Genomic DNA, 24157 nt, shown 5'->3' on the forward strand with positions numbered 1-24157 from the left:
CGGCCACTGCCCGCCACACGCTGAGACATCCACTACGCTGCCTGCCGGCTGTGTGCTGGCCACCTGCTGATGACTGCTCACGGCCCACAGTCAGCACCCTGGACCATCCCCGGTGGTCCCGGAGGCAGGGGCGGCCTGGGGGAGAAGCTGTGTCCGAGTTCTGTAGGCCGGCAGACCGCACAGAGAGGGGCCTCGCTTGCCAATCTGCCCCTGCACCCGCCCCCTTCCCAGGGCGGTCCGCCCCAACCAGGCCCCTCAGACCCCGATGGGTGGGTGTGGGGCTGCCGGGAGGCCCCTCCGGAGGGGCCCGGGCAGGTCCGGAAGTAAATGTGTAACCGGCCCCGGCGCCCCCGCCGGTCACGTGGCGCCGGCGGGCAAAGTCTGCGGGCCGCGACGCCGGGCGCAGAGGAGATGGGCGCGCCGGGCCGGCTGGTGCTGTGGCTGCAGCTCTGTGGTAAGCGGGGCGCGGGCGGGTCCCCCCGAGATGTCCTCGGCACGTGGGCGCGGCCTGGCCTCCAGCGGGGCCCCTGGGCGCCCTCCCCTAACTCCCGGAGCTCTGGAGGCACAGCGCTGGCCCTGCCCGCTTCCTTGAGCCCCGGCACCTGCTGAGAGCCAGCCCCAGTCCTGCGCCCCCAGCCCCTTCTGCCGGCGCAGCCCCTCCGGTCCCAGGTCAGACTCCTCCAGGAAGCCCTCCTGCCCATCCCCAGGGGCACTGTCCTCGACCGACCCCGACCTCTACTCTCGCGCCGGACATACTGGGGGCGGGGCGGCCACGCGGGGTGGGTCCCGCGAGCTGGGCGCTGGAGCGGGCCGTGCGGATCCGGTTGGTGTCTGCAGGAAGGCAGGGACGGGGCTCCCATAGGGCCGGCTCGAGGCGCGCAAGGACCCTGGCCCGGGCCGCACGGGACTTGGCCGCGCCCGGCGGGGACCCTCGGGGGCCGGGGCTGGGGCACGCACTGAGCAGCCCCCTCCCCAGCGCTGGCCGGTGCTGCCTCCAAACGCTGGGTTCCCAGCACCAACTTCGACGACGCCGCCAACTGGAGCCAGAACCGGACGCCGTGCGCGGGCGGCGCCGCTCAGTTCCCGGCAGACAAGGTGCTCATGGCCGGGGGTCGGCGGGTGGGGGCGCCGTGGGCGGGGTCCTCACGCCCTCTCGCTGACGCCGCTTCTCCCGGCAGGCGGTGTCGGTCCTGGTGCGCGGAGACCACGCCCTCTCGGACTTGGTGAGACGAGAGGCGGCCTCGGCTTTGGCTGCCAGGGGAGGCCTGGGGGGTCCACAGTCACAGGAGTTCGGGGATTGACCCCGCGGCCAGGCGCGGCTCTAAGGATTCTGCGTTCGAATGCTTATTTGTTTATTTCCATCTAAATGAAAGAGAGAGAGAAAGAAGAGATGCTTCCATCCACTCCCCAGTGTCTGCACCCGCCCGGGCTGGGCCAGGCCGAAGCCAGGAGCCAGGAGCTTTATCCTGGTCTCCCATGTGGGTGCAGGGGCCTCTGCTGCTTTCCCAGGTGCACTAGCAGGGAGCTGGTGGGAAGTGGAGCAGCCGGGACTTGAACCGGTGCCCGTGAGGGATGCTGGCGCTGCAGTACGCCACAGCGACGCCCTGATTGGTTTCTAGCATGAGTGGTGCCCTGCTTTTCCAAACGCTGCCCTTTAGCTGGCCGCTGTCCCCTCCGCTGCGGCCCTCTTGTTTCTCTTCTCACAGCATTGGCCGGGACCCCCACTCCTGCCCAACGGCAGCCAGGAGTCGCTCTCAGAGAAGCCGTTTCAAGTCTGTCCCCTGAGTGTGCTCACGGGAGGCTCTCGGGACATGGCTGTGCACATCCTACTGCTAGCTGGATGGCAGGTTTTTAAATTAACTTATCTGTAAGGCAGAGAGACCTCCACCTGCTGGTTCCCTCCCCAAATGCCTGCAACAGCGAGGGCTGGGCCAGGCTGGAGCCGGGGGCTCCGGCCTGGGCAGTGCTTGCTGCCTCCCCGGGTGGGCGCAGAGCCGGGACTCGAACCCAGACGCATCGCCGTCGACACGTGCCCCGCTCGCCGCTGCGGAAAATCCCACGCAGGCCATTTCCCGCGTCTTTTCCATCCCTTGAGTGCCTCACCCCACCATGTAGCCCGGGAATGAGGAGCTCTGAGGTGACCCGGGCCGCACGGGACACTCCGGGACCCTCCAGTCCGGGCAGGTCGAAGGTTGAAAGAGGCGGAGAGAATTTGCTGGCCCGAGACTCCGCACTGCCCTCTGCTGGGCTCCCCTGGCCCCGCAGCCGGAACCTGAGCAGTGCCCTGCCTTGGGGGAAATGAGTGGTTCTTGATCACCACGCATTTACAACTGAATTTTTAAAATGGTGGGTTTTTTTGTTTTCGTTTGTTTGTTTGTTACAGCAATTGGGTTCAGAGCAAAATAGAGAGGGAGTCAGTCCCTTATGCCCCTGCCCCCCAGTCCGCCCCGCTGCCATCCCCCAGGGAGCTGCACTGGTGCAGGGCACTCGTGGTGTTGCACAGCCTTGCAACAATGCCCCAGTTGGCGCCAGCCCCCAGCTCTGTCCAGAAGTTCTGCTTCGGGATTTCTGAGTAAAATGAGCACATTCTTTCCTATCCTGCGGTGGACTTGTGACCACGCTGACCCCTCCAGGTCTGACCCTGCCTGGCACGCCTGGGTCGCGGATGGAGGCAGAGTGCCGTCCACTCTGCACACCGGGGCAGCAGGGACTGCTCCAGGGCTTGGGCCGCGGCCACCCACGTGGGGCCCTGGCTTCAACCCGGGCCCAACCTGGCTGTTGGGGGCAGTTGGGGAAAGAACCAATGGTGGAAAATCTCTGCAGCTTTTGTTCAAATAAAATGCAAAAAATATTACATTTCAGCCCTGTAGCAATTGGCTGACACTTTTCCTTTCCTTTTTTTAGTTTTACAGAACGACTTCTGTAACAAGAAATTAATTGTTCCCAGAGAATTCAGCAGAGCTCACCGGTGCCAGTGTCGGGCGGGTTTCTGGGACTCCTGGCCTCCCAAGTTTTCATTTTGTAATGCTTACCAATTGTTTAGATTCTCTGCTGCTTCTTGTGTCAGCTTTGACACTTTAGAATTGACTAGAAATTGACATTTCATCCAACTTTCTTCCTTTTAACTAATTTATTTGTTTGAAAGGCAGAGTTACAGAGAGAGAGAGAGAGGTCTTCCATCCGCTGGTTCACTCCCCAGATGGCCGCCACGGCCAGGGCTGAACCAGGCTGAAGCCAGGAGCCTCCTCCGGGTCTCCCACGCGGGTGCAGGGCCCACGCTCTCCCAGGCGCGGTAGCAGGGAGACCCCTCTGGAATCCTTTAAGAAACAGCATTGCTGCTCTTGCTTCCCCTGCTCGCCTGTCCTCTCGGGCCCGCTGTCCCTTGTCAGGGCAGCCCCCAGGCCTGGGCGCACTTGGCCGGCGGGTCAGGCGCGGCGCTCCTGGGGGGGGGGGGGGGCCTGGCACAGCGCAGAGGCGACCTCTCCCAGCCGCTTCCGCGAGCGCCCTCTGCCCAGGGGAGCTCAGAGCCCGGCGGCTGGTCAGCGCTTTCTGACCCGGTTCTGGAACCCAGAGCCCATGGCCTGCACAGCTTCTGGTGAGGGGGCCCGGCGTGGTGGTGGTGCTGCAGCCTGGCCCCTCCCAGAGATGGGACGCCCCCCGCCCCCGGCCCTGACTGCGCCCAGTTTCCCGGTCACCCTCTGGGCTCCTCGCACCTGCGACTCGGGGTCCAGGGTGGGCGCGGGTCGGGCTCGGACCCTCACGAGGCGCCATCTCAGCTGGCGCCTTCCGCAGCTCCTGCCGCTGGATGGGGAGCTCGTCCTGGCCTCGGGAGCGGGGTTCAGCGCCTCGGACGCAGGCTCGGACCCGGACTGCGGCCCAGGTGAGCCGGCGGCCGGGGCGGGGCTCCGAGCGCCGCTCAGCCCCGGGGGCGGGGCGGGGGCGTGGCCTGGGCGGAGCTGAGGGGCGCGCGTGGACGGGGCGTGGCCTGGCCAGTGCTTGGGGTGGCGCGTGGACGGCGTGGCCTGGCGGCGCTGAGGGACGCGCGCCCCGCAGGTGCCCGCGCACTCTTCCTAAATCCCGACCGCTTCCTGTGGCACGACCCGCTCCTGTGGCGCTCGGAGGACGAGGCGCGCGGCCTGTTCTCCGTGGACGCCGAGCGCGTGCCCTGTCGCCACGACGACGTGGTCTTCCCACCCGACGGCTCGTTCCGCGTGGGGCTGGGCCCCGGCGCCGTGCGAGTCCGCAGCGTGGCGGCGCTCGGCCAGGTGAGCGGGGCGGGCAGGTGAGCGGGGCGGGCAGGTGAGCGGGGCGGGCAGGTGAGGGGGGGGCGGGCAGGTGAGCGGGGCGGGCGGGTGAGTGGGGGCGGGCGCGGGGCGGGGCAGGTGAGTGGGGCAGGTGAGCGGGGCGGGGCAGGTGAGCGGGGGGGGGGGCAGGTGCGCGGGGCGGGCAGGTGAGCGGGGGGGGGCGGGCAGGTGAGGGGGGGGCGGGCAGGTGAGCGGGGCGGGCAGGTGAGCGGGGGGGGGGGCGGGCAGGTGAGGGGGGGGCGGGCAGGTGAGCGGGGCGGGCAGGTGAGCGGGGGCGGGCGCGGGGCGGGCAGGTGAGCGGGGGGGGGGGAGGCAGGTGCGCGGGGCGGGCGCGGGGCGGGCAGGTGAGCGGGGCGGGCGGGTGAGGGGGGGGCGGGCAGGTGAGCGGGGCGGGCGGGCGCTGAGGCGACGCCCCGCTGCCCCGCAGACGTTCGCGCGCGACGACGACCTGGCCGCCTTCCTGGAGTCCCGCGCGGGCCGCCTGCGGTTCCACGGCCCAGGCTCGCTGCGCGTGGGCCCCGCCGCCTGCGCCGACCCGTCGGGCTGCGTCTGCGGCAACGCCGAGGTGAGCGCGGCCGCGCGGGGGGCGCCTCCGGCCGGCCCGGCCCGGCGCTGACCTCGCGCTCCCGCAGGCGCTGCCCCGGATCTGCGCGGCGCTGCTGCAGCCCCTGGGCGGCCGCTGCCCCCCGGCGCCCTGCCTCGACGCCCTGCGGCCCGAGGGCCAGTGCTGCGGCCTGTGCGGTGAGCGCGGCCCTGCGCCGCCTGACCCCGCCTCCCGCCCGCCCCGCCCCAGGCCGCCTGTCCTCCGCCTCCCGCCCGCCTCCCGCCCGCCCCGCCTGTCCCCAGTCTCCCGCCCGCCCCGCGCCCCCGCGCCTGTCCCCCGCCTGTCCCCGCCTCCCGCCCGCCCCGCCTGTCCCCCGTCTCCCGCCCGCCCCGCGCCCCCGCGCCTGTCCCCCGCCTCCCGCCTCCCGCCCGCCCCGCCTGACCCCGCCTCCCGCCGCAGGAGCCGTCGTCTCTCTGACCGTCGGGCCGGCCTTCGACCTGGCGCGGTACCGCGCGCGGCTGCTGGACGCCCTCGCGCCGGTAACGGGCTGGCGGCGGGGGCGCGGGGCGAGGGCGGGGGCCCTCAGCCTCGGCCGCCGCCCTGACGCCTGCGCCCCCGCCCGCTTGGCCCCCAGCCCCAGTATGAGGGGCTGCGCGTGGCCGCGTCCAAGGTGCCGCGCCCGTCCCGGCTGCGCGAGGCCGACACGGAGATCCAGGTGGTGCTGGCGGACTCCCGGCCCGAGGCGGGCGCTGCGGGGCGCCTGGCCCGGGAGCTCCTGGCCGACGTGGGCCAGCACGGTACCCCCCTGCCCCGGCCCCCGGCGGCGCTCAGCCCCGACCCCTGGTCCCCGGTCCCCAGCCCCCGGCCCCTGCCCCAGCCCCCGACCCCCGACCCCCGGTCCCCAGCCCCCGGCCCCTGCCCCAGCCCCCGACCCCCGGTCCCCAGCCCCCGGCCCCTGCCCCAGCCCCGGACCCCCGGTCCCCAGCCCCCGGCCCCTGCCCCAGCCCCCGACCCCCGGTCCCCAGCCCCCGGCCCCTGCCCCAGCCCCCGACCCCCGGCCCCCAGCCCCCGGCCCCTGCCCCAGCCCCCGACCCCCGGTCCCCAGCCCCCGGCCCCTGCCCCAGCCCCGGACCCCCGGTCCCCAGCCCCCGGCCCCTGCCCCAGCCCCCGACCCCCGGCCCCCAGCCCCCGGCCCCTGCCCCAGCCCCCGACCCCCGGTCCCCAGCCCCCGGCCCCTGCCCCAGCCCCCGACCCCCGGCCCCCAGCCCCCAGTCTCCGGCCCGCGCGGAGACTGAGCCGGATCCTCCCTCGCAGGCGCGGCCCTGGGCATCTTGGCGGCCACCGTGCGGGAGTCCGGCGCGCCGGTCGGGGGCGGCTCGGCGGCAGGGCTGCACGGGGCCGCGGCCGGCGCGGGGCTCGCGGGCGGCCTGGTGGCGGCGGCGCTGGCGTTGCTGGCGCTGCTGGCGGCGCTGCTGCTGCTCCGCTCGGGGCGGCTCAGGTACGCGCGGGGCGGGGCGGGGCGGGGGCTCCGGCGGAGGCGCCGCGTGGGGCTCACCCGCGACCCGATCGGCAGCTGGCGGAGGCGGGAGGAGGAGACGGCCACGGAGGTGCCCATGGGCTTCCGCAATCCCGTGTTCGACTCGGCGGCGGCCTCCGAGCAGCTGGTGAGGGCTGGAGGGCGGGCGGGGGGCCCCGTGGCAGGGCTGGGAGCCCCAGGCCCCCTGACCGTCTGCTCCCGCAGCCCCCCAGCGCAGCCCCAGAGTCGGAAGCCGGCGCCAGCCACAGCTACTTCGTTAACCCCCTCTTCGCCGAGGCCCAGGCCTGACCACCGCCGACCGAACCCCTGTTCCGCTCTGCCACCCAGGCCGAGGACCGCGGGGCCTTGCGCAATAAAGGGGTTTTCTGCATCTGCCGTGTGGCTGCAGTCCCTCCTGCCCCCGCGGGGAAGGGCCCTGGGCCGAGACGTCCCCACGTTGTCAGCTGCAGGCAGCACAGGCAGCCTGGGCGTGGGTGTCCAGCGTGTGTGGGTGGGGCAGCGGGCACCACGCAGGCGGGAAGCCGCGGGCTCCGAAGGCGCACCGAGGAGCCCTAGGTGCAGGGCTGTGCCTGGGCGAGCTGAGCAGGCTCCCCAGGAGGGCTCCCTGGGAGGCTGTGCGCGTGGCCGGGCTAGCAGGCACAGGTGGGTGTTCTGATTCTCCTTTCACATTTGCGTCTTTTGATCAAGGTCTCTCTCCACAGTGGTGGTCAGTCATCCGGACGGTAAAGGGCGTCTGACCTCGCTGCCCTTGGTGTGCACCCAGGGTGGGGCTGCGGGGTCAAGGGTGGCTCTGTTGTCCCTTGTGTAGGAGCCTCCACTCTGCTTTCCATGTGATGCCACCAAGGGTGCTCCACGCCCGGGACAGGATTGATCTATGTGGAAGGCAGAGCGAGAACTCCCTCTGTTCTCTCTGCTGTGGGATGCTGCCCCGCAAGCAGCAGCTTAACTGCACAGCAACCCCAGCCCAGCCTCGCTTGTCTCCTCTTTTTTGACAGGCAGAGTTAGAGAGAAAAGTCTTCCTTCCGTTAGTTCCGTTAGCAGATGGCCCCAGATGGCCACTATGGCTGGCGCTGCACCAATCTAAAGCCAGGAGCCAGGCGCTTCCTCCTGGTCTCCCATGGGATGCAGGGCCCAAGCACCTGGGCCATCCTCCACTGCACTCCCTGGCCACAGCAGAGAACTGGCCTGGAAGAGGGGCAACTGGGACAGAATCTGGTGCCCCGACCGGGACTAGAACCTGGGGTGCCAGCGCCGCAGGCAGAGGATTAGCCAGTGAGCCGTGGCACTGGCCCCTGTTGCTGTGGATTGGTTTCCGAGAGGAAGAGTGTGGTGGAGGCAAGAGGCCTGGAGTCACCACACAGACCCCGGGAGTCGGGTGAAAGCAGGCCCGAGGCGAGCAGCCCACAGACTCGTTTATTTCAGTTGGTACAGCAGCTTATATAGCCAAGGCAGCCAATCCGGTCAAGGGGCGGTCTATGCCCTAACCAATCACAACCTGTTGCCAGGCAGTTTCCGAAGCCATCCAATCACAGCTTATTGCCAGGCAGGCTCCGTTGTCATGTGGTTTCCAAAACCATCCAATCACAGCCTGTTGCCAGGCAGTTTCTGTTGCCAGCAGCCATCTTGGCATGGCCTTCTCATTCCACCACATTTCCCCCTTTTTGTTTATTTTTGAGCAACAGGAGCCATGATTCTTGGCCATTCCATTGTTGACCCCGTTTCCATGTGGTCTCCGTACGCAGCTGTGCCTGTTTTAGGTTGTCCCCCATGGGATCTTACCCATCGTTGACTAACCAGCACTCAAAATGGGAGACCACAGGAGTGCTTGCTCAGATGGGGGTAGGAATGAGGAACAATGGTAATCAGGAATGGCGTCACTGCACACAGGCTGTGGGCCATTTGAGTGGCTGACCAGAGCCAGTGGGGTGTAAAACAGTAACAGATGTGGCTGTGGGCGGTTTCTCAGGGCAGGATGATAAGGCAGGTGCGTCCGCTACCAAGGCGGACTCTCAGTCTTGGTCAGCTGGTCCTGGTTGACTGTCAGTTGCAGGCTTGATGTTTCTGGCTGGTACCCAAATGGGCTGTCCCACATCCTCTGGACAGATACAAGCATATGCTCGGCCCTTGGTTAGCAGGAGCCTTGCTACAGGCGTTGGAATCCAGGGCCTGAATTCTGCATCTGCTCCTACATTAACGGCAAACATGCAGGTGGGATGGGGTCTAGCGGCTGCCCTGAGAGCCTGGGGTGCCTGGGAACTGCCACAAACGTGGGGATCCTCACTGGGTGCGGATGGGATGACCTCGCATGGGTTATTGCCTTGAGGTTGTCTAAGTTCATCCCACGGATATTTGGGGGTGGCTGACCAGGCATCGCTACGTTGTCTGCTGTCATGTCATTTTCACCGTCAGAGCTCTCTTTCCCTAAGTCATCAACTGTTGTCTGTGAGACAGGGACCTGGAGTGTCAGGCTCTTATCACTCACAGATTCACTATGTTTGGTAATATGTGTGCGCCTCTGAGCGGGAGGTATCTTTCCCATGCTTGAGTGTTTAAGAGCGGCGCGCCACGCCAACTCTAGCCAAAGGAAAGACACGCACAGCACTGCCGCCATAACAATACAGATTCCTAGCACCTCAGGGTTGATGGCATTCTGCAGGGGTTCCCTACATTAGACGAACAGACAGTGGTGTATCAGATCGTACGTATGTCCTGTGCTTAGTGGGGGACTTCCTTGATTCGTTAGGTCAAGGCCGTATGTCCACACGGTGTCTCCAGAGCGTCACCTCTCTCAAGTGAGGGTAGATGACTTGGTTCCAAATTTTGGGATGATCAGTCCCTTACATGAATTCGCCAGGCGAACCGAAAGTAAAAGGAGGAGCCGAGAAGCGGCGTATGCTTCCAGGCGGTGTGTGCCTAACCTGGGGTCACTTAGACTGAGGACAAGGACAAGGAAAGGGTTGTATGAGGGGGTTCTGTGCTCATCCTCACAGAACCGAACAGCACACAGAACACTGAGGGGCCTTCTTGCCGAAATCCAGGGGGGACCTTGCCGAGTCCAACACGCTGTTTCTCAGTCACGTTGGTGTGCCAGATGTTGAAGTCAATTTCTTCTGAGAGGAGGAACGTGGTGGGGGCAAGAAGTGCGGAGTCACCACACAGACCCCGGGAGTCGGGTGAAAGCAGGCCTGAGGCGAGCAGCCTGCAGACTCGTTTATTTCAGTTGGTACAGCAGCTTATATAGCCAAGGCAGCCAATCTGATCAAGGGGTGGTTTATGCCCTAACCAATCACAGCCTGTTGCCAGGCAGTTTCCGAAGCCATCCAATCACAGCCTGTTGCCAGGCAGTTTCTGTTGCCAGTGGCCATCTTGGCATGGCCTTCTCATTCCACCACAGGCCCCCTCTTGTTTTTCTAATAAGAGCCAGTCTAGGGGCCGGTGCTGTCGTGCAGGTTAATCCTCCACCTGCAGTGCCGGCATCCCGTAGAGGTGATGGTTCGAGCCCCGGATGCTCCACTTCTGATTCAGCTCTCTGCTGTGGTCTGGGAAAGCAGTCAAAGATGGTCCAAGCGCTTGGGCCCCTGCACCCATGTGGGAGACCTGGAGGAAGCACAGCTGTGGCCATTGCAGCCATTTGGGGAGTGAACCACCAGATTGAAGAACTTTCTGTCTCTACCTCTCAAAATTTAAAAAAGAACATTATGTTGAAGAGCCAGTCTAACTGGAGTGGGATAATGTATCATTGTGGATTTATTTGTAAAATTTGTTTTGGGGCCGGCGCCGCGGCTCACTAGGCTAATCCTCCGCCTAGCGGCGCCGGCACACTGGGTTCTAGTCCCGGTTGCCCCTCTTCCATGCCAGCTCTCTGCTGTGGCCAGGGAGTGCAGTGGAGGATGGCCCAGGTGCTTGGGTCCTGCACCCCATGGGAGACCAGGAAAAGCACCTGGCTCCTGGCTCCTGCCATCGGATCAGCGTGGTGCTCCGGCCGCGGCGGCCATTGGAGGGTGAACCAACGGCAAAGGAAGACCTTTCTCTCTGTCTCTCTCACTGTCCACTCTGCCTGTCAAAAAAAAAAAAAAATTTTTTTTTGTTTTGAAAGAGAGATCTGGTTCCCTCTCCAAATGCACCCAGCAGCCAGGGCTGGGCCCAGAGCTGGAGCCGGGAACTCAGCCTGGGTCTCTTACGGAGACTGAGCCCTCATCATGCGTCCCAGGGTTCCCGTGAGCAGAACTGCAGTGTGGGATGCAGGTACCCAAGTGGTGTTAACTTTCCAACGCCTGCCCCAACCGTAGCTTTGTAATATTTTAAAGTCAGGAATTGTAATCCTTGCTTTGTTCTTTTTGTTCAAGGCTGCATTAGCTATTCAAGGTCTCTGTAGTTCTGCACAAATTTTAGTATTTTTTCCTAGTTCCGTGGAAAATGGTATTTTGATAGGGATTGCACGGAATCTGTGCATGGCTTTGGGGGTAACACGTGTCTTACAGTGTGTTGCAGTTGATTTCTCAACAATGTTGCAGTGGATTCCTGAGAGGAGGAGCGTGGTGGGGGCAAGAGGCGCTGAGTCACCACACAGACCCCGGGAGTTGGGTGAAAGTGGGCTTGAGGTGAGCAGCCCGCAGACTCATTTATTTCAGTTGGTACAACATCTTTTATAGCCAAGACCAGCAAATGTGGTCAAGGGGCGGTCTATGCCCCAACCAATCACAGCCTGTTGCCAGGCAGTTTCCAAAGCCATCCAATCACAGCCTGTTGCCCTTCTCATTCCACAACAGTGAACAGGGTGTCCTGTTTCTCCAAGTCAGTGTGACGGCTCCCCTTCCTCAGCTCTCTCACCTCTGGCCTAACTGTTCCTAGGTTTTTTACTTTTGGGGGGGCTACTGGAAATGGGATTGTCTCCCTGATTTCTCTCGCACTTATTGTGCTGCTGGTGTGTGACAGTGCTGCCAGCTTCGTATACCACTTTGTACCCAGGTCATTTACTGTGCCATCGGCAGCAGCGGCAGGTGATGGCCTCCCGCCCGGTCTGGGCGCCCGCCCTTGCCTGTGCCCAGCTGCCATGGCAGGGACTCGCAGGGTGGTGCTGCGGCAGAGGGTGTCCTTGTCTCGTCCAGGTCTTAGGGAGAACACTTCAGCTCTTCTTCACTGTGGAAGGCTCGTCACCCGTGGATTTTATATGCTCAGGTCCAACCCTTCTGTTGAGAGTTTTTAATCATGAAGGGATGCTGGATTTTATCCAGTGTCTTCTGAGATGAACATATAATTTTTATATTTTTTTGAAAATTTTATTTGAAAGGCAGTTACAGAGAGGCAGAGAGGTCTTCCAACCGTTGGTTCACTCCCCAAATGGTCGCAACAGCCGGAGCTAGGCTGATCTGAAGCCAGGAGCCAGGTGCTTCTCCTGGTCTCCCATGGGGTACAGGGCTCAAGTACTTGGGCCATCCTCCACTGCCTTCCTGGGCCACAGCAGAGAGCTGGATCGGAAGTGGAGTAGTCGGAATTCAAACTGGCGCCCATGTGGGGATTCCTCAGGTCAAGCTGTGTCAGCACCCCCAAGAGCTGCTCACTGTGAGGTGCGTGCCGCCATCGTCCTGCCGATGGAGAGGGGTCCTGGGGGGGTTCAGGGGACAGCCCGTCCCTGCACACATGCAAACCTCAAGTCCAGTGAGCACACTGTTCCCACACTTGCTTTACTTGATTCATCAGCACAGGTGGGAAAAGCTCTTAGAAACGGTTTTTGTTGTTTTGTTTTTCCCTGGCCATTTTTGTGCCAGATAGAAAGAACCACTACTGACGTGAGTGCTAGGTGTCGCAGGTGTCGGCCAAGGTCGTGAGGGTCATTCTGAGAAGTGTTTGAGAAAGTTACTTTTCCATTCACCTAGGGTTTTCCTTGTAGATCGCTATTTTTTTTCATTTACGCATATGAAAGGCGTTTTTGGGGGTGACCTGCCTGCTAGTTCTCTTCCTCAGATGACAACAGCTGTGGCTGGGCCAGGCTGGAGCCAGGGCCAGGAGCTCTGTGCTGGTCTCCCCTGGGAGGCGGGGGTGCAGCAGTGGAGCTGCCAGCTCTGTTGTCCCAGGCACATCCACAGGGACTACGGGATCCAGGCGTCCCACACACGTCCCACGTCACTCCTCCAGCACCCTGGCCACCGCTAGTCCAGGCTAAACCTTCATGTCCCCAAGCGGGGGACTCCTATGTGCTGGGTTGCTGTGGAGTCACTGTAAATCGCAAAACCATTCATTTGAGGGTTTTCCCCCATCTTTGCCAAAACGCCATGGGAAAAACTGGCAAATAGACTTTGTCCGATTTTTAATTTTTTAAAATTTGAAAGGCAGAGTTAAAGCTTCCATCCACTGGTTCATGCCCCAAATGTCCGCAATGGCCGGAGCTGAGCCAGGCCAAAGCTAGGACCTTCATCCACATCTCCCATGTGGGTGTAGGGGCCCAAACACTCGGGCCGTCTTCCTCTGCCTTTCCCAGGTGCACCAGCTGGGAGCTGGACCCGAAGAGGAGCAGCTGGGGGTTGAACCAGCGCCCACATGGGAGGCCGGCGCTGCGGGCGGTGGCTTTACCTGCTGCGCCGCGGCGCTGGCCCCTTAGTTTCTCTAAATGAAAAAGCGGAGTCAACACAAGCAGAGGGAAGAACCCAGAACTACACATGTTCCCTCACATGTACACATGTAGCCTTCACGTTTGCCTTGTTTTAAAGTTTTTATTCTGTTTATTTGAAAAGCAGACAGATCTCCCAGCCAGTGCTTCATTCCCCAGACGCCCACAACAGCCCGACGCTGGCCAGGCTGAAGCCAGGGCTACATCCAGGTCTCCCCAACGCGAGGCCAGGGCCCAGAACGCGAGTCAGCAGCTGCCGCCCCCGCAAGCAGACCAGCAGAGCTGGGGCCCGGCCCAGGCTGACGGGTCGGCGCCCCTGGGGGGCTCAGAGGTGCCTTTCCCTCGGACTACGGGACGGCGTGAGAGGGGCCTGCTCCGTGTGCCCGAGAATCCTGGCGCCCAGTCGCTCGGTCTCTTGGGGAAGAGAAGGTCCCGCAGTACTTGTCTGCGTTCCCAGGGCTGGGCCCATGGTTGGCTTCCTGGTCTTCGTGGTCCACGTCTGTGGCGCTCACCGTAGCGTGTGGTGGCCAGCCGTCTCGTGGTGAACCACTGCGTGCGTCCTGCAGCAGGCAAGGCTGTGTTGGCGTCAGGTGTCGCTGGCCCCTCACCACTGCGCACTGGGCACTCGCCAATGCGCGCGAACTGCAGCCGCGGCTGCCTCGTCTGCGCAGGGTCAGTGCTGCTCCCCACCACTCAGGGACTGTTCTCTGTCCCCTGAAGGGCCGTGTGGCCCCTGGAAGGGCAGCTGTGGGAGTAAGCGGGCTCACGGGAGCTCCTGGGCAGAGCTTTGGGAGCTGTGCCATGTTCCTTCTGGGCTAGGATCACGGAGCCTGACTGAGGTGGCCTCGGCCCAGGGGCTAGGGAGCGTGCTGGCCAGCATGGCTGTGGGGGCAGAAACTGTTCCATGGGGGCACCACGTGCTCAGCTGCGGCCCCGGCCAGCACTCCTGCTTCCGTGCACCTCTGTGGCGGTGCCGCTGTCCTCTTAGGGGCGCTGGTTAGCCGGAACCTTCCGTGAATGGCAAATCCCAGGCTACCTTGACCCATCAGGCCAGAGCCCCACCCCCACCCCTTGGCTCCTCTCCGTGCACTCTGGCCTGCCCATCCGTCAGGCTGCTGAGGGGGTAGGAGTGCGTGGGACAGTCCCCCCCTACCCTGACCCATGGCGTCTCTCATTGACCCCTGCCTGAGTCTCACAGTGGGACCTGGAGGCCTGGCAGAAGCAGCTGGCCAGTCAGCCCTGGCAGGTGTCCCCCTGGACACCCCCAACCTGGGTCTGAGCAGGTGGAAGCTCCAGTTATGGGGACCAGCTCTGCCCCAGGACTGCGAGTGACTTTGTGTGTGGCTTCTGACTTCAGTGCACGTGACCCAGAACAGCTTGGGCAGGCCAGCTGGCTTCTGGGAAGGAATTCTAGGAGCCCGGACACGGGGCGCAGCCTCAGCACAGGCGACCACTGAGAACTTTAAAACTGCCGTCTCTGCTTTATTGACAGGTAAATTGTTCAAAAATGTTCTCACGATTCAATAATTACAAAGACTCAGACTTACATTAAAAAATTAAAAACCAGACCCCCAGCAGGTGCCCGCCCCAGCAGAAGGCCCAGGAGGAGCGGGCAGGTGCTGGTGTGTGACGTGGCAGCCACAGCACTCAGCACCGCCCCCACAGACGTGGAGGGCGGGAGCACAGGCTGTGTCTGCTGCCAGTCAGTCACAAGCCTTTAAAGAGACAGGGCCACACACTTGATCACTCAACACTGGCTACAGGAAGCAGCGCGATTAATGCGTGATTAATGCGCGCCGCAGGCTGGGGCCGGAAGCAGGAGTGTATCTGGCGGTGGGTGCCATGCGGGGGCGGGGCAGGTGTCCCCAGGCCTCCCCTCAGTCCAGCAGGTGCAGACAGAGGACCCAGCTGACGTCAGCAGGTGCTGGTGCTACCTTGTGGCTGTGGCCCAGCGTGAACTAGCATGCGGGGATGCCGTGTCACTGGTCCCAGGCCTCCCCATAACCAGGTGGTCAGCAAGGACATCCACAGCTGACTATGCAGTGACATGAGGAAAAAGGCCAGATTAACCTGCATCTGCCCCCCCCCCCCCCCAATCTTCAAACTCCTGGTGACTGGGTGACCCTCCCCGCCTCTCTGCTGCGGTGCTCAGGACGTCCAGGGGAGAGCTGACAGATCAGCGCCTCCTGTGAGGGCTTCTGCTGTGGCCGGCGTCCTCGGCCCGTGCGCCTTTCGGGGAGGGTGCGGGAGGGAGGGGTGTGTGGTCCTTCATGTGCAAACGAACAGTGTCACCTCACGGCTGTGCTGACAAGTGATCTGGTCTGCTGCCATGAACAACACAGCATAAAACTGACCACTGTTACAATAAAGGTTTCCTCCATCTCCGTGTCTACATTTCTTTGAACACTGGAGGGTCCGCTCAGTCTTGGCACTGACGTTGGGGGCCGTCCAGACTCCCTGGCCCAGTGGCAGCGGTGGAGGGCTGGCAGCCTCAGGCATCGCAAGGTGGCTGCTCCAGGCCTGCGAGGGGAAGCTGGCTCCGGTGGGGGGAGTTGGGGCTTGGCGGGCCACTGGGGTTGGAGCTGTTTGACGGGGTTGAGTGTTTGGTGGAATCCGAGTCGGGCTGTAAACAAGAGGGGACATGTGAGAGCCGCCTGCCCATCTAGGTGCTGCTGTCCGTCCGGGGACAGGTGTGGGCACTGTCTCCTCCTCTCCAAGCGAGCTGCTCACGTGGAGGACATGAGACAGCCACACACAGCCACCCAGTCCCCAGTCAGGGTCGGGACCCATGACAGACAGCACTCCTGAGAAGCCCACAGCCCCGTCCCAGCAGTCACGTGAACACAAAGCTTTTCATCCTCGCTCAGGAACAAGACAAGGACGCTGCTCTCCCCAGTCTGGCCAGAGCAACCAGGCCAACAGGAAGGAAACCTGAACACACACACAGAAAACACCCATCTGCCAAAGCCTGCTTGAGTCAGCAGTGTAGCTTCAAGGTCACCACAGGTCACCAGTGAACAGCCTGAGAAGGAATTGTCTACAACGTCCAGAAGAGTCACATCTAGGAATGGACTTAACCAAGGAGGTCAGAGAGCCTCCACAGGGGAGCTCAGAGCAGCCCACCAGTGCTGAGATGAGCGAGCCTGCGTCCAGACGCGAGTGCCTGCAGGCAGCAAAGGGTCCAGCACCATCCAATGGAGAGAGCAGACTTAAACACGTGGTGCTGGACGTCCACACACAGAACGAAGCTGGGATCCTACCTCGTGCCATAAACAAACATGAACTCGACATGTATCAGAGGGCTACATATAGAAGCTAACGCATCTAAGCTGCTAGATGAAAACCCTCGAGGGGCCGGCGCTGTGGCGTAGAGGGTAAAGCCACCGCCTGCAGTGCCGCATCCCATACGGGCGCCGGTTCTAGTACCGGCTGCTCCACTTCCAATCCAGCTCTTTGCTATGGCCCGGGAAAGCAGTGGAAGATGGCCCAAGTCCTTGAGCCCCTGCACCCACGTCGGAGACCCGGAAGAAGCTCCTGGCTCCTGGTTTTGGATCGGCCCAGCTCCAGCCGTTGCGGCCATCTGGGGAGTGAACCAGCAGAGGGAAGGGCTCTCTCTCTCCACCACTGTCTCTGCCTCTCTGTAACTCTGCATTTTAAATACATAAAAGTTCCAGGCTCCTGGATTCAGACTGGCCCAGCAGGTACCACTGCCACCCAAAGGGCAGCCAATAGAGAGGGGAGAAGTGCCGGGGAGGGTATGGAGGAGCTGGGACTCCGCCTGCCACGGGGAAGTGCACACACAGCAGCTCCACCCCAGCTGTCTCCACAGGGGATGCAGGTGCCCAGACACACGTTCCCAAGGACCCGAGACGGGGTCAGCCCAAGTCTACCTGCGGGAGAACGGAAAAGCTCATCCACACACAGAGGAGTGATACCCTGACGCACGTCACTACGTGGTGCTCGTCCAGAGGAAGACACCAGACACAAAGGCCAGGCACCCAGGTGTGTGACAGAGACAGAAGGGCAGTGGTTGTGTAGGGGCTGGGGATAGAGGAAGGTGCTTATGGGTAGGGCTTCTACTTTGGAGCAATGGAGCCATGCTCGGTGCTAAGGAGGTGGCCACCTGTGTCATGTGCTTGTCCCCTCAGTTTGAGAGAAGCACACGCGGTCAGGGCCGAGCACACAGAACCCAGCGCCCTGACGAGGACTCAGCCTGTGACACAGCAGGGGTGGGCACAGAAAGATGGATGACCTCCCAGAGTGAAGTGGACATGTGACGGGGGGGGGTGTCATGGTGAGGACTGTGCCACCGTGGCTCTAGGTTGGACGTTGGGCCCAGGAATGTGCTGGCCCCACGCTGGGACAATGTCTTCCCTAATCTCAGGAGAGGGGACGTGCACACTCATTTCTCTTTGTCCCTGGGAAAGCTGGGGAGCTGGGGGAGAGGCATGGGGGACCTCTCACTGTTGATGTGAAAGAACCTGCTTTTCAGAAATGGGCAACAAAAAGGCTGGCCAGATCAGACTGGAGACGGGACCCCTGTGCACACAGCGCCCTTGCCGGGACTCTGGGGCAGGCAGGCGCTCCCTCAGGCACACGCGGGCACCGTCAGCTCGTAGGTCACTTCTAGCTGGCTCTGCACCTAGACAGGGCTAACACAGGTTCCGGCACCTGTGTGTTGTTCATGCCCCTACTTGTTTTCATTTGGAAGGCAGACAGTGTGAGAGATGGGTAGAGGTCTTCCATCTACTGTCATTTCCCAAATGCCTGCAAGTCAGGGCTGGACCAGGCCGAGGCCAAAAGCCAGAGCTCCTGCAGTCTCCCATGTTGGTGGCAGTGACCCGAGAACTTGAGCCACCATCTGCAGCCTCCCAGGGTGTGCCTTAGCGGGCAGCCGGAGTGGCAGGAGAGCAGCCAGACCCCAGGATGGGATGTGGCGTCCCAGGCGGTGACCTGGCCTCTGCACCACATACCTGCTGCTCCTCTGGAAGTCTGACAGAGTTCCGAGAGGCCTGCAGAACCTCCCACCGCAGAGCTTGGGGCGTGAACAGCCCTGACCACAGCTCGCAGGACAGCACAGAGAAAGAAAGGCACAGGCCCCCTTCCCCAGCCCGCCCTGAGCACAATGCCTGTGGCTGCCTGTGTCAAGCATCGGTGTCCTGGCACCCTGGCTTAAGCCCTGCTAGAGCACCTAGACGCGGGGGGAGGGGGCAGGGGCCTGCCTGGCACACACCTGGCTGCGGAGGACATCTGGGGGGTGAACCTGTCTCTCCCTCCTGTCACTCTGCCTTTCAAATGAATATATAAATAAAACAATTAATAATCAAGAGTGCAAGGGAATCTACTACAACTCCCTACATTAACGGGTACGAAGGTCGCTCAGTAAAGTGTGAAGCAGGCATCCGGCCGGTGCACTGGGAGTGGCACCACACACACGTGTACGTGCCCGCTGCCCTCACACACGTGCTTCCAGGATGTGATGGCAAACAGAAGAGGAGTCCAGCAAAGTTCTCGAAGAGTCTACAGGAGTATTCGTCTTCGCTGGAAAGGAGAATCTAGACTGCACAGAAAACAGATTTCTGCGTGGCCAAGCACAGGAAAGATCAGCACTAGCGAGGGGCATCTGCAGCTGACACCTGCTCAGACTCCCGACTCCGGGCGAGGCCACGGCCCAGCGGCACCAGACAGACAAGGGTGTGACACACAGCGGCCCAGCCCTGCTGCCACCTGCAGAGCGGGCACTCCCACCCTCTGCTGGGTGATTCTTAGCCCACTCGCCTGCATCTCACACCCCCCCACACATAGGGGAAACTGAGGCACAGAGCAGTGAGGCCTCAGTGGGCATGAGGTGTTGGCGCCCAACGCCTGCTGCCCAGTGCTTCCTCCTTTCTTCCCACCCTCACCCTCAGCCCCGGGACCCAGGGGCTGCTGGGCGGGGCAAGCACTGTGGCCATGGCACACGCGCCTTACCTCTCGGTCGAAGTCCTGGTCAGGGTCGGACATGCTCCTCAGAGGCCCTGTCACCCCAGACTCCGACCCCCCTAGGAGACACAGGCAGCGCTCGTCTTAGGGGTCATCAACAAAGCTGAACTCAGAACTTGGCTCTCCCACTCCAGATGTGGCCTGGGCGGCGGCCCCCTCCCTACCTGACGAGGGCCATGAGACGTAGGGCTTGTTCCTAGACGGAGGCTGCCGGGACAGGCCGGCAGGAGCAGGGCCAGGCCTTTCCTCCTGGGCAGCGGGCACGGCACTCTGGGGAGAGAACGGCTCATGAGATGGGCCAGGGGCCAGGTGCAGGCAGCCCGAGACATGATGAGTGAAACAGGGTCGAGGGTGGCGAAAACCAAAGCAGCCCAAGTGACATCCGACAGAAAACACAGTGCTGACGTAATGAAGGACAACGTGTGTGCACGCTGGCAGCTGTCTCCTTAGGGGACAGCACTAACGACACATGAAGAGGGCATTCTGGCAGGGACAAGGTTGCGTGGACACCCTGGGTGAGGGCTGTGTCCCCGGGCACGCACCAGAGGCAGGTCCATGAGCACCTGCCTGCCGTCGCCGGGGCCCATGTGTGCCACGTGGTTGAAGTTGGTTGGGTTGGAGATCATTTTGGATCTCAGTTCTGGATCTCTGAGCATCTCTCTGGGAAAAAGAAGATGATTTTGAGATTTGTGACTATGCAAACCTTCGCCTCCAGCCCACCCGCTCCCAGGGGAGGCCAGGCCAGCAGGGGGGCCGCCCTCACCGCCGCTGCTGCAGCCGCTCCTCCTCCGGGACCTTGAAGACAAAGCGCCTTTTGCTCCTGGTTCGAAGCATCTGCTTCCTGCTGTTGTCGGAGGTGTCGGGCACATTGAGCGTCGAACCTGCAGGAGGGACACAGGCCCTGCAGCTACCACCACGGCCTTGATGCAGGACAGGTGTGGGCGAGGGGAGCAGCCGCCAGACCGCTGGGAGCAGTCCATCTGAAAGGTCCCCCTCCTGCTCCCTGCAGAGCAAGGCCTACCCGCGAACTTGCTCTTGAAGTAGATCAGGCGTGGGGGCTCACAGCCAAGGAGGTTGAGGGAGCCGTCGGAGTTCAGTGGTCTTATCTGCACAGGGAACCAGACAAGGTTGGGACACAGGTGGCAAGGCCTGGCCTGCCCACACCCTGGAGGGCAGCCGGAGGCCTTACCCTCCGCAAGCCGATGGTCTGCACCCACTCCATGGTGCGCACGTCAAAGACGTCGACGCCATACTCGCTGTACACCGTGACGTGGGAAGGGCTGCAACCTGACCAGATGGAGCAAGGCGAGGTGAGCAGCTGGCGGGCTCCAGGCCTCACCTGCCTCACTCCTGAGCCAGCCTGGACCTGAGCAGGGCGTCCCCGAGGGGCACCCTCAAACCCTTCTCCCCTGGCCCAGGGTTCAGACACAGTGTTCCTGCGACTGAGTAACACCTGAGTTTCCGTTCACCTGTGACTGCTGCACAACCTATCAGTCCTGGACGAGCCCACGTGAAATTCAGAAGGGGCCGACTACCCCACTGGGAAGCTGACCCCTCCCTCACAAGACGCAGGGACAGGCTCCTGGGAAGGCACCCAAAGCCCCACACTGGATACAGCTCAGCCCCGCGCGCCCCTTGTGACTGCAAGCAGGCCCTGGGGGAATGTTCCAGGCCCCTCTCGGCTCCCCGTGTGCGGTCTGAACAAACTCGACAAGGACACTTCCTTTCGGAGCTGCAGCACTGCCGTCTCCCTCTTCCCCAGGCCTCTGCAGCCAGCTTCCTACCGTCGATTCCAGCCAGGCTGTGCGACCAGCCTTCCCCCCTCCCTACCCCCCTTTAATAAAAAACAAAACAAAACTGGTTTTGGCAGATAGAAAGGAGATGCTTAACTGGGTACCAGACTGCCTCAGAACTGATATTCACAGACAAACCCGTGGGGCCCTCTCTGAGCACACACGGAAAACTGACCCGGGCTCACTCTGCCGACAGAGCCATCAACTCACAGCCAAAGAAAACCTCAACTACAGCTACGAGTGAGACGTGGCCGTGGAGCAGCTGAGCCCAGTTACAGAACCTCTGTGGCAAGGGGCGCCCGGTCAGCACCTGCCCTGAGACGGGCGCATTTCACCAGAGCTCTGGGCTCGAGCCCCAGCCCTGCTCCTGGTTCCAGCTTCCTGCTGACAGGCACCCTGGGGGCAGCAGTGAGGGCTCAGGTGTTTGGGACCCTGCCCCCACGTGGGAGACTCAGACTGAGCGCCAAGCCCTGGCTTTGACCTGGCCCAGCCCTGGCCGTTGTGAACTGGCAGATGGGAGACCTCTCTCATCTCTCTACTCCTATTCAGATAAATAAAAGTAAACAAACGGACTTGGCGTCTACTGTGCTGGGGCGGGGGCGAGAAGACCCTCAGCAATGGAGGGCACGAGACATCGATGCGGGGTCCGTCTGGGTCGCTAGGGCCCTGTGGCTTCTCGGCCCTGACCCTTCTGTTCCAGGAGAAGGACCCTGCTCCCACGAGGTCAGCTTCCTGTACCGGCTGCCATGATGGGGTGTGGTCCCTCTCCTGCCTGCGCGGCACACTGGGGCTGCCAGCACCCACAGGCTGGGTGTCAGTCCCAGTCCCCGGGGACACTGCCGGCTTGGTGAGGCCAGCAGCAGACAGACCCAAGCACTTCACTTCAGGTAATTCAGGAAAGGAGAACACCCACCTGAGCCCAGCCACTCCCTGCCCACAGCCCCGACGTTGCCCACTGCGGCCTTCTGCCCGCCTGACGCGGTGATGCAGGCCCCTCTGAATTCACCAGTGCAAGCCTGGGGTTTAAGGCTTTAGCGTGGAGCCCAGACCCCGGTGGCGCTGGCTTTTAGCTTCCCAGACGGATCAGGGCTCTGGCTTCTGCTGGGCGTCCCCGTCCACAGAGGAGTCTGGAACTAAGCACACTAAGTGACGGCACCGATTTCCAGATGCTTGACCAAGAGGGACTGGGCTGGAACCCAGAACCCAGACTTGAACTGGCCACCGGACACCTTGAGCTGTTTCTACGCTGGGCCAAGAACGCCAGGCGCCTTCTCCTTCCGCCAACAGGTGCTGCGCAGCAGGAGGCTGCTCAAGAGGGGAGGCCCTGGGCACCCACCACGCCCACACACGCCACGTGGACGCGTGCTGTCTACACACGCTGCACCGTGGGGGCCAGGGAGCCCACCGCTCCTGACACATCCGCAGCGACAACTAAGGGAACTGGAAGACAAGTACAGCAAAATAGAACACAGCAACTGTCGAGGTGAGAAGCAGCAGCAGGGGTATGGCAACAGAAAACATATACATACTACAGGCGACAGGAGCCGCAGGCCACATGAGCTCCTGCATGCGTGACCTCCGGCCTTGTGGGTCCACGTACAGTCCCATGTGGCTGAAGCAAAGCAGGTACTCCTCACTTGTGAGTTCCACAGCACAAAGGGCATCAAAAGACTGTTGTGAGAGGAACGTAAGCGAGGGGTCATTGGGATTTACCAGGTTGAGAGCCTGCCCGTCTCCCTGGATGCTCAACAGAGAGAACCCAGAAGGGTAGCCAACACACAGCCTGTCCTTGAACACGGCCATCCACTGCACGTGTCCGGGGGCCGCGAGCTCACTGAACTTCCTGTGGAAGGGCTTAGTCCTCTGGATCTCATAGCAGAGGACCAGCCGCTTCACGGCCACGAAGAGGCAGGTCGCAGAGCTCCCCTTCAGGGTGGCCGTGGCTATGAGCTGGCAGCCTTTGGTTTCCGGGAGCTTGATATCAAAGCTGCCTTCGGCTCCATCCAGAGAGGACCACGGGTAGAGGTGCACGTGGTGGCTGCGGCCACACAGGAGGACGACCATCTTCTCTCGGGGAGCAAGCTCGATCTGGTGCACTTTCTTACAGTCGGCGGCGCGGACGATCACTGGAGCGGGGACAGGAGCGTGAGCCCCGTGAGGCGGCCCTGGGCTCTGACACAGGCACAGGAGCGCCCCGATTCCACCGGCCTCTGCCCAGCCCTCTACACCCCCAACACCAGGGCCCTGCTGGGAAGCCCTACACCCCAGCCTGGAGGCTGCTTGCTGCAGGGAGCCTGAGTTTTTCCCAGCTCATCCCCAAACCAGAGCATGTGGGGAACAAGGGTAGCTGCGGCCTCACTCTACCCACACTCACCAGACGTCCTAACTGGCTAGGCAGCTCCACTCCACACGAGGAGAGCCAGGCCTGAAGGACAGAGCCGCCCTGGGCCAGCCACGGCTCACCCTCGCTCCCCTGTCTGATCCCTTGGGGCGGCTCTAGGCCCACTCTTGTCCTGACAGGTCAGCTGTGTGGCACTCTGCCGTGATTGTCACAGGGACGCCAACGGGCAGCGCTTCTGAGAGTCCCAAAGCACAGGAGCCAGCCAGACGCACCCCGGGAGGCACTCCCTGACCCCCCCGTGCGTCCTCTCCTCGTGGACATCAGCTGTGGGCTGGCCACTGAAGGCCTTGCCCTGTGTGACACGGGGTCATGCACCCGGCCGCACTCACCGTCTCGGGTGACCTCAATGACGTACAGTCCCTCTTCCAGGCCAACTGCTATCCGGTCTCCATCTGCCGGGGATAGGAAGGTGACAAAGATGCACGGAGGAGCTCGTCGACGAGTTCAAGGGCAGCACCTCGGAGAACCCCCTGCCCAACACCTGGCTGGCCACGTGCTGGGGACCCACCCACGATGGCCGCCGCCAGCACGGCCTTGATGAGCGGCAGCGAGCTGTCGTAGGCTTCCTGCGGCACGTGCACCACCTGGTTCCTCAGCCGGTTTTTGTGGAGGATGGACTGCAGTCCTTCTAGAATCCCCACCCACTTCCTCTTCTCATTCTCATTCTCTGTCAGAATGAGCAGGGAGCTGGTCTTGGAAGGTGTACCTAAGAGAGAGGCCGTCACCTTCACGGCGGGAGACAGACAAGAACAGAGAGCAGCCGTCAAACCAAGCAGAGCCCAGGCCTGGTCCCAGGGTCCCTCTGCACCGGGCCAGGCGGACAGCAAAGCGCCTGCCTGTGGTGGCTCCCAGGGCAGTCTACAGGAGGGTGGAACCCAACCACCTCTGCACATCCCTTCCTGCTCAGGTGCAGTTAATTCCGCTCTTGCCAGACTTAGGCTTTCTTGACTAATTATAATCAAAAAGTAGATTATCAGAACGTGTGCCAC

General features: G+C 62.5%; 2 protein-coding genes and 1 long non-coding RNA gene across 8 annotated transcripts in view; 1 reads left to right on the forward strand and 2 right to left on the reverse strand.

Moving 5' to 3' along the window:
- The first annotated feature begins 366 nt into the window (after nt 1–366).
- On the forward strand, nt 367–6755 carry AMN (amnion associated transmembrane protein). The gene is made up of 12 exons (XM_070065427.1): nt 367–454; nt 977–1095; nt 1179–1223; nt 3793–3880; nt 4054–4265; nt 4732–4869; nt 4937–5045; nt 5308–5387; nt 5483–5645; nt 6163–6346; nt 6422–6512; nt 6590–6755. The coding sequence occupies exons 1-12, from the start codon at nt 412–414 to the stop codon at nt 6671–6673; spliced, it is 1356 nt and encodes a 451-aa protein (XP_069921528.1). The 5' UTR covers nt 367–411; the 3' UTR covers nt 6674–6755.
- Nucleotides 3112–4054, reverse strand: LOC138847269 (uncharacterized). The gene is made up of 2 exons (XR_011384990.1): nt 3714–4054; nt 3112–3317 (listed from the first exon to the last, which is right to left on the reverse strand). It is a non-coding gene; the product is annotated as an uncharacterized lncRNA (long non-coding RNA).
- A 6326-nt stretch (nt 6756–13081) lies between the features above and the next one.
- Nucleotides 13082–24157, reverse strand: part of CDC42BPB (CDC42 binding protein kinase beta) — a 96064-nt gene continuing 84988 nt past the window's right edge. For 2 of the 6 annotated variants that reach the window (XM_070065424.1, XM_070065426.1), the window contains 10 exons: nt 23677–23893; nt 23498–23560; nt 22297–22893; nt 20164–20261; nt 19996–20080; nt 19738–19855; nt 19517–19634; nt 19139–19244; nt 18963–19033; nt 13082–15615 (listed from right to left, as the gene is read on the reverse strand). In XM_070065424.1, the coding sequence (XP_069921525.1) occupies nt 15484–15615; nt 18963–19033; nt 19139–19244; nt 19517–19634; nt 19738–19855; nt 19996–20080; nt 20164–20261; nt 22297–22893; nt 23498–23560; nt 23677–23893 (1605 nt within the window). In that variant the 3' untranslated portion in view covers nt 13082–15483. The remainder of the gene's footprint in view (nt 15616–18962; nt 19034–19138; nt 19245–19516; nt 19635–19737; nt 19856–19995; nt 20081–20163; nt 20262–22296; nt 22894–23497; nt 23561–23676; nt 23894–24157) is intronic. The other 4 variants (XR_011384989.1, XR_011384988.1, XR_011384987.1 and 1 more) reach the window with 4 other exon arrangements.

This window comes from Oryctolagus cuniculus, chromosome 20 (genome assembly GCF_964237555.1).
Source record: "Oryctolagus cuniculus chromosome 20, mOryCun1.1, whole genome shotgun sequence".
Classification (NCBI taxonomy): Eukaryota; Metazoa; Chordata; class Mammalia; order Lagomorpha; family Leporidae; genus Oryctolagus; species Oryctolagus cuniculus.

Excerpts from the sequence above, each read along its gene's own strand:
- AMN (XM_070065427.1), top strand. The coding sequence starts at position 412 with ATGGGCGCGCCGGGCCGGCTGGTGCTGTGGCTGCAGCTCTGTG. Across the intron at positions 1,224-3,792 it reads ACCACGCCCTCTCGGACTTG|CTCCTGCCGCTGGATGGGGA; the intron begins GTGAGACGAGAG and ends CGCCTTCCGCAG. Across the intron at positions 6,347-6,421 it reads CTCCGCTCGGGGCGGCTCAG|CTGGCGGAGGCGGGAGGAGG; the intron begins GTACGCGCGGGG and ends CCCGATCGGCAG.